We start from the raw sequence: 13,033 nt of genomic DNA, 5'->3' as shown, positions 1-13,033 counted from the left end.
GGAGTCAAAGGTTATGGGATGAAGGCAAGAGAATGGGGTTGAGAGGAATAATAAATCAGCCACAACGGATTGGCAGGGCAGACTCGATGGGCTGAATGGCCTATTTCTGCTCCAATGCCTCATGCTTCTGTGCATTGAGTTGCTGCCGGATGACTGGCTGCTTTGGTACTCGCATTGCCGAGCAGATGGACCTGATGAAATGGCCGCTGAGTGAACGTGTACCTTTGGATGAGTTCTGCTGGTGGGGGTTCGCAGTCGTCGTAAAGTTTAAATAGCCGCCATTTTCTGCGGCCTGGTTCCCGTGCTGCGGTTGGTTGTTCTATTATTTCCAGCGAGCCTCCAGCACAGGAAACCTGCCAGAAATTGTTCTTCACTCCTCCGTCAGGGTGTCACTTATACAATCTGATTCCTTTTTCTGATTTCTCTCGTACAAGGTGGCATATTCTAGTGAACTCTCACTGGTGATATTAGTCCCAGTCGAGTCGACCCACAGAGCAGTGTGGTATCAGACTCTGCTGGACCACAGAGCCCAGGGGCCCATGTCTTCTCTCCCCCACCTGCCCACCATCTCCCACCTCACCTGGGTGCACCTATCACCTGCCAGCACAGCCGAGGGTGCTCTGGGGGCAGCCCGCAAGTGTTGCCACACTTTCTGGCGGCAACAGAGTGTGCTGACAGTGCTCAGCAGAACAACACAACCCCGGCTTAACAAGCCCCTTCCCTCCCCACCCTCCCACTTACACAGACAGGTCTCCAACCCCATGACAGCTTCCGGCTTCCAGTCTCTGACTCCCAGACATCAGGTGTGTAGCTTCAGCCTGCCCAAGGTCTCACTGATTCTGGTTTGACCTTCAGGTCTTGACTCCAGACAAGCACGGACCTCTGACTCGGTGACGCAGGCCCTCGTGACACCTCTCCTCCACCTGCCCAGCATTCACCTCACCTGGATCCTGCAACCACCGACCAGCCCCCTGTTCCACTACTCCCTCTCACCTCCTCCTACCTCCCACCTCCCCTCCACGCTCTCAGCCTGAGTCGGGGTCTCAGTTCAACAGATCAAGCTCTCCTTTCCCTCCGCAGATACTGCCTGACCCTCTGAGTTCCCCCAAAAGTAGTTTCTTAGCCCGAGACTCAGACAACGTGGAGGTAATGGCTGTTAGGTGCTATCAAAGTGAGAGACGAAAACCAACTCCATGACGGGAGTCCGTTCTTCATGTTCAATATCATGATTGTCAACGTGACCCCCACAGTCAGCACCGTTGCCCAGAAACTCACCGGGAAATGCCTCATGGACCATGGAACACAAAAGCACAGCAGTCTAGCAGTTGTCACGGTAGTGTAGCGATTAAAGTAATGCTATTTTAGCTTGGGATGTTCCAAAGTTCAGAGTTCAATTCCAGCGCTGTTTCTAAAGATTTTGTACGTTCTCCATTAGACCTTGTGGGTTTCCTCCGGGTGCTCCGGTCTCCTCCTGCAGTCCAAAGGCATACTGGTTAATTTGTCATTGTAAATTAGGCTAGAATTAATGGGTGCTTTCGTGATCAGAATGACTTGTTGGGCCACAAGGGCCTGTTCCATGCTGTTTCTGTAAATAAGTTTAAAATAAGTTCAGGTCCTATGGCCCACACTGTTGTGCAACCTCTTAACCTACTCTAAGATCAGTCTAACTCTTCCCTCCTACATGGTCCCCGCTTTCTTTTTAACTATGTGCGTATCCCTGGGCTCCACAGACCCCTTGATTAATGGTATTGGTTCATGGTGTAAAAGAGGTTGGGAACCCTGCTTTAGAGGCAGCATGATGTAGAGATGGTTAGATGGGAGGTTTGAGATCGGATTCTTGCAAACGGGGAACTGAAAGCACAAGGGTTTATTTGGTTGCCTTGTTCCCCTTTGGCAACTGCACATTGTATGCGATGAAACTCTAGACTAATTCTCAGCTGCTTGAAGTCAAGAAGTTATGTTGCAACTTTATAAATTTAGGCCACATCTAGAGTATTGTATACAGTTCTGTTCACCCACTATAGGAAGGATGTTCAGGCTTTGCAGAAGAGGTTTACCAGGATGCTGCCTAGTTTACAGGGCACGTGCTATCACGAGAGGTTGCACAAACCTGGGTTGTTTTCTCTGGAGTGGTGGAGGCTTATAAGATTATGAGAGGCATAATTAGATTAGACTGACAGTATCTTCTCCCCAGGGTTGAAATGTCTAGTACCAGAGGGCACGGATTGAAGGTGAAAGGGGTCAGTTCAAAGCAGGTGTGAGGGGCAAGTTTTTTTACAGAGTGGTGCATGCCTGGAATGTGCTGTCTGCTAAGGTGGTGGAGGCAAATACATTGGAGGCTTTTAAGAGACGTTTGGATAGGCACATGGGTGTGGGGAAGATGGAGGGATATGGACATGGTGTAGGTAGGAGGGATCAGTGTTTGAGTGTTTTGATTTGCTTTTTAGCGGGTTCAGCACAATGTTGTGGGCTGAATGGCCTGTTCTTGCGCTGTACTGTTCTGTGTTCATTGTATCAGGAGCAATCAATGTTCAAAGTAAATTTATTATCAAAGTATGTATATGTCACTGCATACAAGCCTGAGATTTATTTTCTTGCAGGCATTCATGGTAAATACAAAGAAACACAATAGAATCAATGAAAGACTGTACCCACAACAGGACGGGTAAACAGCCAATTTGCAAAAGATAACAAACTGTGCAAATACAAAATGAAATAAAAATATCTAATAATTAAGTATTGAGAACAGGTGACGGTGAGTACTTGAAAGTGAGTCCATTTTGGTGGGAACAGGACAGTGAAGGGGTGAGTGAAGTTATCCCCTCTGGTTTGAGAACCTGATGGCTGAGGGGTAAGAATTGTTCCTGAAGCTGGTGGTGTGGGTCCTGAGGCTCCTGGGCCTTCTGTCCAACGGTAACAACAAGGTGAGAGGCACGGGCCTGCCTGGGTGGTGGCAGATTCTGATGATGGATGTTGCTTTCCCATGAAAATGCTCCACAACTTATGAAATCGACCTTGTGTAGGACAGCAAATCTGCTTCATGCTTCCCCTCTGTGTGTGCTGTGCATCCCCATCTCCAGCCATTACACAACACTACTCTCCTGTCTCCTCTTGTCAGCTGCTCCCGTCTGCCGTTTTCTTCAAAATGAATCATCTGTTTCACAAATAAAACCAAGCACAGGCAAATTAATATAGAACAAGACACCCACAAAGTGCTGGAGGAACTCAGCAGATCAGGCAGCCTCTGTGGAGCGGAATAAACAGCCCACGTTTCCGTCCCAGGTCCATCAGGACAGGAAAGGGAGAGAAGCCAGGTTAAGAGGTGCGGGGAGGGGAAGGTCTACAAGCTAGAAGGTGATGGGTGAAGCCAGGTGCGTGGGGGGGGGGGGGGAGTGGAGATGAAGTAAGAAGCTGGGAGGTGATAGGTGGAAAAGGTAAAGGGCTGAAGAAGAAGGAATCTGAGGACATACAACAGTACAGTACAGGTCCTTCTGTTTATGATGTTGTGCCAACTTTTTACTATACTCTGAAATTAATGTAAATCGTCAGAGCTGTACATTTTCATCTAGATGCTTTATGCATAAGCATATTAATCATTTTATTTTATATATTTATTTCTTGGCATCCATGTCCATAGATCCCTCAATGTTCTGCACAACTTGTTTGTTAAAAGAAGGTGTATGGTGTGTTCTGCATTAGTCAGGAGACTGTATTCAAGAGCTGTGAGGTAATATTGTAAATCTACAAACCCTGGTTAGACCACATTTGGAGTATTGTGTTCATTGCTGGTCACCTCATTATAGGAAGGATGTGTACTTGGAGAACTCCAAAATGCCCCGAGCTTTAATAGGGTCACACTGACCACGATGCTACCGTGGTGCCCTAAGCTACCATAGTTTGAGTAAACACGAGGAAATCTGCAGATGCTGGAAATTCAAGCAACAGACACAAAATGCTGGTGGAACACAGCAGGCCAGGCAGCATCTATAAGGAGAAGCACTGTCGACGAAGGGTCTCGGCTCGAACATCGACAGTGCTTCTCCTTATAGATGCTGCCTGGCCTGCTGTGTTCCACCAGCATTTTGTGTGTATAGTTTGAGTAAGCTTTTTGGAACGAAGGAGGATGAGAGGTGATTTGACAGGTATCAAGATGATTGAAGGCATACTTCAAGTGGACAGCCAAACTTTCTCCTGGGTCGCCAGTGGCTTACATGAGGGGTCATAATTTTAAGGTGATTGGAGGAAAGTATTGGGCAGTGGGGGGAAATGTCTGAGATAGAGAGTGGTGGGTGTGTGGAATGTGCTGGTGGTAAAGGCAGAAAAATTAGGGGCATTTAAGAGACTTAGACACATGGATGATAGAAAAATGGAGGGTTATGTGGGAGGGAAGGGTTAGATTGATCTTGGGCTGAAAGGCCTTTACTGATCTTAATGTTCTGTTTTAGGTCATTGATCCTTTCTCAACTTTAGACCATAAGACATGGAACAGAATTATGCCATTCTGTCCATCGAGTCTGCTCCACCATTCCATCATGGCTGATTTATTTTCCCTCTCAACCCCATTCTCCTGCCTTCTTGCTGACCCAGAAATTGGAACTCACTCACTCAGAACTCTGAACTCTACAGCAATTCTGTTTTTAAATTTTAAACCACTTGATGGTTTGTGGTTTCTTTGCAGTAATCCAGCATGGAGGCGGAAGAGATGTTAGTGGATAGTGCTGATGAGGTGCCAAGTAACTACTACAAGCTGGTGTTAGATCGGCTGAATGAGCAGCGACAGCAAGAGCAATTTACAGACATCACCCTCATTGTGGATGGTCAGTATTTCACACCTCTTTTTAAACTAGGATTGGGTCTTTGGGAGAGCTATATCCTTTTGGCACAGACTTGTTACTTGTAATGTAAAACAGCAAGCACCAGCCTAAAGGCTGATTTATACTTGTGCGTCGTATCGACGCTGTAGGTACCGCGTACCCTACGCCGTGCTCTATGCCGCAGGGTGACGTGCACCTCCCCAAAAAAGTAACTCACGCGTTGCAGTGACGCAGACCGCAGCAACTGTGATTGGTCTGCTTGGTAGCATCGCATTTCTGGTTGCTTATTCTCCTCCATGTCTGTACACCAATGCGAAATAGGTGAACCAAATCGTCAAATCTACCTGCCAACATGCAAAAATGTTTAAAGTGTATTGCCTCGTCCATGTCTCTCATGAAGGAACTCAACACAGTGCCATAGAAACCCCATCGCCAACTAGCGTTTTGTGCACACCAACGCATGCTTGCTACAGCGTACAGCGATGCAGAAGTGAAAATCAGGGCTACAGCGTCGTCCGTACACACAACTATAAATCAGCCTTTAGAGTACTACAGCACAGAAACAGCTCCTTTGGCCCATCTAGAGATTATGTTAATCTGCCTAGCCCATTGACCCACACTGGGGCGATAATCCTCCATAACCTCCCATTTTATATTAACTCCTCTTAAATGTTGAAATTGAAATCTGCATTCACTACTTCTGCTGGCAGCTCGCTCCACATTCTCGCCTGAGTGAGAGAGTGAGAGAAGTGCCCCTTAAATATTTCACCTTTCACCCTTTACCTATGACCTCTAATTCGAGTCTCACCCAATCTCAGTGGAAAAATCCTCCTTGCATTTACTCTATGCATACACCTCATAATTTTGTACACTTCTATCAAATCTCCCCTCATTCTCCCATATGACAGGGAATTAATTCCTAACCTATTCAACCTTTCCCTGTACAGTTAAAAAATACTTGTATTCTGACCGTACAGATCAAGTCATTACACAGCACATTGAGGTAAAACAATAACGGAGTGCAGAATAAAGTGTTACAGTTACAGAGAAAGTGCAGTGCAGCTAGACAATAAGGTGCAAGGTCACAACAGGCAGATTGTGAGGTCAGTATTTAAATACCTAAGTAAACAAATCCCTTCTGCCTGCACAATGTCTACAGCACTCCATTCTCTGCACATTCTTGTGACTTCCGAGGAGCCCCTTAAACACCTCTATCCTATCTGCATCCACATTCCAGGAACCCATCACTTTTATGTGTAAAATTAAAGAAAATGTCCTGCAGCTCTCAATTAATCTCTCTCAACTTAAACACATACCTTCTAGTATTAGACATTTTGACCCTGGGAAAAGTTGGAGAAATTCTCTTTTGAATTCTCAAAAGTTCAAAGTAAATTTAATATCAAAGTACATATATGTCACCATATACGACCCCAAGATTCATTTTCTTGCGGACATACTCAATAAGCCCATAATAGAATATTAGCCATAATAAAATCAATGAAAGACTACGCTAACTTGGGTGTTCAACCAATTTAGGAACAGCTTCTTCCCCTCTGCCATCAGATTCCTGAATAGCTTTTAAACATTACCTCACTATTTTGCTTTCTTTTTGCACTCTTTATTTATATTTTAATATATTCTTATTGTAATTTATTGTATTTTTTAATGTATTGCACAACAGAACAAAATCCATGATACCTGTCAGTGATAATAAACTGAATTCTGATTCCAAATGCCATCTGCTGCCCTCTGGGTCATGTTTGACCAGGTGTGGGCACTGTCTTTGGCATGGCTGTTTGCTGGAAACTGGTTAGAGTATCGCTGGCAGCTCACAGAGAGAGAAATGGCATTGTGTTCCCGCAGGTCACCATTTCAAAGCCCACAAGGCCGTCCTTGCTGCCTGCAGCCAGTTCTTTTGTCGTTTCTTCCAGGACTTTAGAGAAGAAAACTTGGTTGTGATTGAAGGTAAGTTTTGACAACGATTTCACTGAGATAAGAAGATTTTTTTTTGCTTTAAGTCAAGTCAAGTTCATTGTCATCTGTACAAGTACGGGTGATGTACAGCTTCAGAAACTGCCCTGTTCTTGTATGGACCAGATACAGATTGGGGAATTAGGAACATAGAAATCTACAGCACATTACAGGCCCTTTGGCCCACAATGTTGTGTCGACCATGTAACCTAAGTGCTTTGTACAAGACCAGATACAGGTTGGGGAACTGCTTTGTATGAGACCAGAAGTCCAATCAGCGGTGGGAGCAGAGCACTTCGAGGAGTTTACTCACAGGTCGGCGAAGCTAGTATAAAAGGAGAGTTTCGCAGGCTTTCGGACATTCCGGAGGCCCAATCAGCAGCGGGAACAGAACATTTCAAAGTAAATAAAAGTACAGAAAGGACAAGCAGGGTGGCTTTTGTTGGGAGTAGGCCAGCGGTGAAAGGAACATCAGGCTTTGACTCGAGGCTTCAACGAGAAGAGGCTGAGGCCAAAGACACAGGTTAGTAGATTTGTTCTTGGTTGCCCATTGTACAGTGCGGGCAGGATATGGCAGTGGAATGCTCCTCCTGTAGGAGGTGGGAATTCATGGAACATGATAGTTTCCCTGATGACTACACCTGCAGGAAGTGCAGCCAACTCCAGCTTATGAAAGACCACGTTAAGGAGCTGGAGCTGGAGTTGGATGAACTAAGGGTCATCCGGGAGGCAAAGCAATTGATAGATACGACTTTTGAGCAGGTGGTTACATCCAGAGTGCAGAATTCGGGGAATAGATGGGTGAACACGGAGAGAGGTAAAGGGAGAAAGAAATCAGTGTAGGGTCTTCCTGTGGCCAATCCCCTCAGCAACAGGTATACCCCTTTGGATACTGCTTGGGAGATGACATATCTGGGATATATATATAAATATATAAAAAACATATCAAAGCAGCAGCAGTGGTCAGACCAATAGCACTGTGCTTGGCTCTGAGCCTCAGATGGGTAGGGTGGTCAATAGACAATAGGTGCAGGAGTAGGCCATTCGGCCCTTCTAGCCAGCATCGCCATTCACTGTGATCATGGCTGATCATACACAATCAGTACCCCGTTCCTGCCCTCTCCCCATATCCCTTGACCCTGCTATCTATAAGAGCTCTATCTAACTCCCTTGAATGCATCCAGAGACTTGGCCTGCACTGCCTTCTGGGGCAGAGCATTCCACCTATCCACCACTCTCTGGGTGAAAAAGTTTTTCCGCATCTCAGTTCTAAATGGCCTACCTCTTATTCTTAAACTGTGGCCTCTAGTTCTGGACTCACCCATCAGCGGGAACATGCTTCCTGCCTCCAGCGTGTCCAATCCCTTAATAATCTTATATGTTTCAATCAGATCCCCTCTCATCCTTCTAAATTCCAGTGTATACAAGCCCAATCGCTCCAATCTTTCAGCATATGACAATCCCGCCATTCCGGGAATTAACCTTGTGAACCTACGCTGCACTCCCTCAATAGCGAGAATGTCCTTCCTCAAATTTGGAGACCAAAACTGCACACAATACTCCAGGTGGGGTCTCACCAGGGCCCTGTACAGCTGCAGAAGGACCTCTTTACTCCTATACTCAATTCCTCTTGTTATAAAGGCCAGCATGCCATTAGCTTTCTTTACTGCCTGCTGTACCTGCATGCTTGCTTTCATTGACTGATGTACAAGAACACCTAGATCTTGTTGTACTTCCCCAAGAACACCTAGATCTTGTTGTACTTCCCCTTTTCCTAACTTGACTCCATTTAGATAGTAATCTGCCTTCCTGTTCTTGCCACCAAAGTGGATAACCTCACATTTATCCACATTAAACTGCATCTGCCATACATTTGCCCACTCACCCAACCTGTCCAAGTCACCCTGCATTCTCATAACATCTTCCTGACATTTCACACTGCCACCCAGCTTTGTGTCATCAGCAAATTTGCTAATGTTACTTTTAATCCCTTCATCTAAATCATTAATGTATATTGTAAACAGCTGTGGTCCCAGCACCGAACCTTGCGGTACCCCACTGGTCACAGCCTGCCATTCCGAAAGGGACCCGTTAATCGCTACTCTTTGTTTCCTGTCAGCCAGCCAATTTTCAATCCATGTCAGTACTCTGCCCCCAATACCATGTGCCCTAATTTTGCCCACTAATCTCCTATGTGGGACTTTATCAAAAGCTTGCTGGAAGTCCAGGTACACTACATCCACTGGCTCTCTCTTGTCCATTTTCATAGTTACATCCTCAAAAAACTCCAGAAGATTAGTCAAGCATGATTTTCCCTTCATAAATCCATGCTGACTTGGACTGAGCCTTCTACTGCTATCCAAATGTGTCGTAATTTCCTCTTTTATAATTGACTCCAGCATCTTTCCCACCACTGACGTCAGGCTAACCCTGTTTTCTCTCTCCCTCCTTTCTTGAAAAGTGGGACAACATTAGCCACCCTCCAGTCAGCAGGAACTGTACCTGAATCTATAGAACATTGGAAAATGATTACCAATGCGTCCACGATTTCTAGAGCCATCTCTTTAAGTACCCTGGGATGCAGACCATCAGGTCCCGGGGACTTATCAGCCTTCAGACTCAACAGTCTATCCAACATCGATTCTTGCCTAATATAAATCTCCTTCAGTTCATCCTTTACCGTAGTTTCTTTGACCACTATTACATCTGGGAGATTGTTTGTGTCTTCCCTAGTGAAGACAGATCCAAAGTACCTGTTCAACTCGTCTGCCATTTCCTTGTTCCCCATAATAAATTCACCCTTTTCTGTCTTCAATGGTCCAATTTTGGCCTTAAATATTTTTTTGCTATTCACATACCTAAAGAAGCTTTTACTATCCTCCTTTATATTCTTGGCTAGTTTACCTTCATACCTCATTTTTTCTTGGCGTATTGCCTTTTTTGTTATCTTTTGTTGCTCTTTAAAAGCTTCCCAGTCCTCTGGTTTCCTGCTCATCTTTGCTATGTTATACTTCTCTTTTATTTTTATACTGCCCTTTGTTTCCCTCGTCAGCCACGGCTGCCTTTTACTCCCTTAGGATCTTTCTTCCTCTTTGGAATGAACCGATCCTGCACCTTCTGTATTATTCCTAGAAATACCTGCCATTGTTGTTCCACTGTCTTCCCTGCTAGGGTATTGTTCCATTGAACTTTGGCCAGCTCCTCCCTCATAGCTCCATAGTTCCCTTTGTTCAACTGTAATACTGACACATCTGATTTTCCCTTCTCCATCTCAAATTGTAAGTTAAAACATATCATATTATGGTCACTACCTCCTAATGGTTCCTTTACCTCCCGGTCCCTGACCCTCCAGGTCAGGTGGAGCAATAGTCATTGGGGACTCGATAGTTAGGGAAACAGATGGAAGATTCTGTGGCAGCAAAAGAGAAGCCAGGATAGTGTGTTGCCTCCCGAGTGTTAGGGTACAGGATGCCTCTGAGCAGTTGCAGAATATTCTTGAAAGGGAGGGTAAGCAGCTGGAGGTCATGGTCCATATTGGTACCAATGACATAGGCAGTAGAAGGGTCAAGGTCCTGCACAGTAAGTTTAGGGAGTTTAGGAAGGAGACTGAAGAGCAGGACCTCCAAGGTAGTAATCTCCGGATTACTCCCGGTGCCATGAGCTAGGGAAGGTCAAAACAGGAAGACAGCGTAGACAAATGAGTGGCTGAGGAGATGTTGCAGGGGGCAGGGTTTCAAGTTCTTTGATCATTGGAACCTTTTCTGGGGAAGGGGTGACCTGTACAAGTAGGATGGGTTGCATTTAAACTGGAGAGGAACCAATATCCTGGGAGGGAGACTTGCTAATGCTATTGGGGAGGGTTTAAACTACAAACGTTTGTAGATTTGCAGGGGGGTGGGAACCGAAGTGGAGAGACAGAAGATGGGGAGGTTGGAGCACAAGTAGAGACAACTTGTTGGGAGTTTGTGAGGAAGGATAAGCAGATAATAGAACAAAGATGCACTCAGCCAGATGGTTTGAGGTGTGTTTATTTTAATGCAAGGCGTTCATAAACAAGGTGGATGGACTTAGAGTGTGTAGATCAATACATGGAACTATGATGTTGTGGCCATTACAGACACTTGGTTCTCTCAGGAGCAGGAATGGCTGCTGAATGTGCTGGGCTTTAGATGTTTCAGAAAGGACAGGGAGGAAGGCAAAAGAGGTGGGGGAGTGGCATTGCTGATCAGGGATAGTATCATGGTTGTAGAAAAGGAGGAAGTCATGGAGGGATTGTCTACTGAGTCATTGTTGGTAGAAGTCAGAAACAGGAAAGGCACAATAACTCTACTGGGTGTTTTTTATAGACCACCCAATAGTAACAGAGACATCGAGGAGCAGATAGGGAGGCAGATTCTGGAATGGTGCAATAATAATAGGGTTGTCATGATGGGAGATTTTAATTTTCCTAATATTGATTGGCATCTCCTTAGATCAAGGGGTTTAGTTTGAATGGAGTTTGTTAGGTGTGTTCAGGAAGGCTTTCCGACACAATATGTAGATAAGCCAACGAGAGGAGAGGCTGTACTTGATCTGGTATTGGGAAATGAACCTGGTCAGGTGTCAGATCTCTCGGTGGGAGAGCATTTTGGAAGTAATGACCACAACTCTGTCTTCTTCACCATAGCGCTGGAGAGGGATAGGAGCAGACAATTTGGAAAAACAATTTGGGGGAAATATGATGCTATTAGGCAGAAACTTGGGAGCATAAATTGGGAGCTGATGTTCTCAGGGAGATAACGGCAGAAATGTGACAGATGTTCAGGGAACATTTGCATAGCATTCTGCATAGGTATGTTCCATTGAGGCAAGGAAAGGATGGCAGAGTTAAAGAACCATGGTGTACAAAGGATGTAGAAAATCTAGTTAAGAAGAAAAGAAAAACTTATAAATGATTCAAGAAGCTTGGTTTGTTAGAGCTCCAGAGTGCCATGAAAGAGCTTAAGAATGAAATTAGACCAAGAAGAGGCCATGAGAAGGCCTTGGTGAGCAGGATTAAGGAAAACCCCAAGGCATTCTACAAGTATGTGAAGAGCAAGAGGATGAGACGTGTAAGAATCAGGTGCGATAGTGGAAACGTGTGCATGGAGCTGGAAGAGGTAGAGGAGGTACTTAATGAATACTTTGTTTCAGTATTCGCCAATGAAAAGGACCTCGACAATTATGAAGATGACTTACAGTGGACTGACACGCTTAAGTGTATAGACATTAAAAAAGAGGATGAGATATACCCCAGGCTACAGTGGGAAGTGAGGGAGGAGATTGCTGAACCTCTTTGTATCATCAATGGGGATGGGAGAGATTCCGAAGGATTGGAAGGTTGCAAATGTTGTTCCCTTGTTCAAGAAATGGAGTAGAGATAATCAAGGAAATTATAGACCAGTGAGTCTGACTTCAGTGGTGGCCAAGTTTTTGGAGAAGATCCTGAGAGGTAGGAGTTATGAGCATTTGGGGAGATATAATCTGAATAGGGATAGTCAGCATGGCTTTGTCAAGAGCAGGTATGTCTTATGAGCCTGATTGATTGAATTCTTTGAGGAGGTAACAAAACACATTGATGAAGGAAGAGCAGTGGGTGTAGTGTATATGGATTTCAGTAAGGCATTTGATAAAGTTGCCCATGCAAGGCTCATTCAGAAAGTAAGGAGGCATGGGATCCAAGGAGACCTTGCTTTGTGGATCCATAATTGGCTTGACTACAGAAGGCAAGGGGTGTTTGTAGACGGGTTATATTCTGCATGGAGGTCGGTGACCAGTGGTATGCCTCAGGGATCTGTCCTGGGACTCCTCCTCTTTGTGATTTTTATAAATGACTTGGATGAGGAAGTAGAAGAGTGGATTAGTAAATTTGCTGATGACACAAAAGTTGGGGGTGTTGTGGATATCACACACAAATTGCTGGGGGAACTCCGCAGGCCAGACAGCATTTGCAGAATTTTGTCCTGTTTGTGGGGTGGATGGCCTGGAGGGTTGTCAGAGGTTACAGCGGGACATTGATAGGATGCAGAACTGGGCTGAGAAATGGCAGATGAAGTTCAACCCAGATAAGTGCGAGATGGTTCATTTTGGTAGACTCCTGACAGTGTGGAGCATCAGAGAGATCTTGGAGTCTGTGTCCATAGGACACTCGAAGCTGCTGGCAGGTTCAAGTCAAGTCAAGTCACTTTTTATTCTCATTTCGACCATAACTGCTGGTACAGTACATAGTA

At 45.2% G+C, this 13,033-nt stretch overlaps 1 protein-coding gene across 7 annotated transcripts in view; it reads left to right on the top strand.

Moving 5' to 3' along the window:
* The window catches only part of LOC140728806 (zinc finger protein 131-like), a 116,457-nt gene that overhangs the window by 10,137 nt on the left and 93,287 nt on the right, over positions 1 to 13,033 (top strand). For 6 of the 7 annotated variants that reach the window (XM_073047771.1, XM_073047770.1, XM_073047768.1 and 3 more), the window contains exons 2-3: positions 4,679 to 4,817; positions 6,678 to 6,779. In XM_073047771.1, coding sequence (XP_072903872.1) covers positions 4,688 to 4,817; positions 6,678 to 6,779 — 232 coding nt within the window. In that variant the 5' untranslated portion in view covers positions 4,679 to 4,687. The remainder of the gene's footprint in view (positions 1 to 4,678; positions 4,818 to 6,677; positions 6,780 to 13,033) is intronic. The other variant, XM_073047772.1, reaches the window with a different exon arrangement.

This window comes from Hemitrygon akajei, chromosome 6, assembly GCF_048418815.1.
Source record: "Hemitrygon akajei chromosome 6, sHemAka1.3, whole genome shotgun sequence".
Lineage (NCBI taxonomy): Eukaryota > Metazoa > Chordata > Chondrichthyes > Myliobatiformes > Dasyatidae > Hemitrygon > Hemitrygon akajei.
This window is presented reverse-complemented; position numbering and strand designations above follow the sequence as displayed.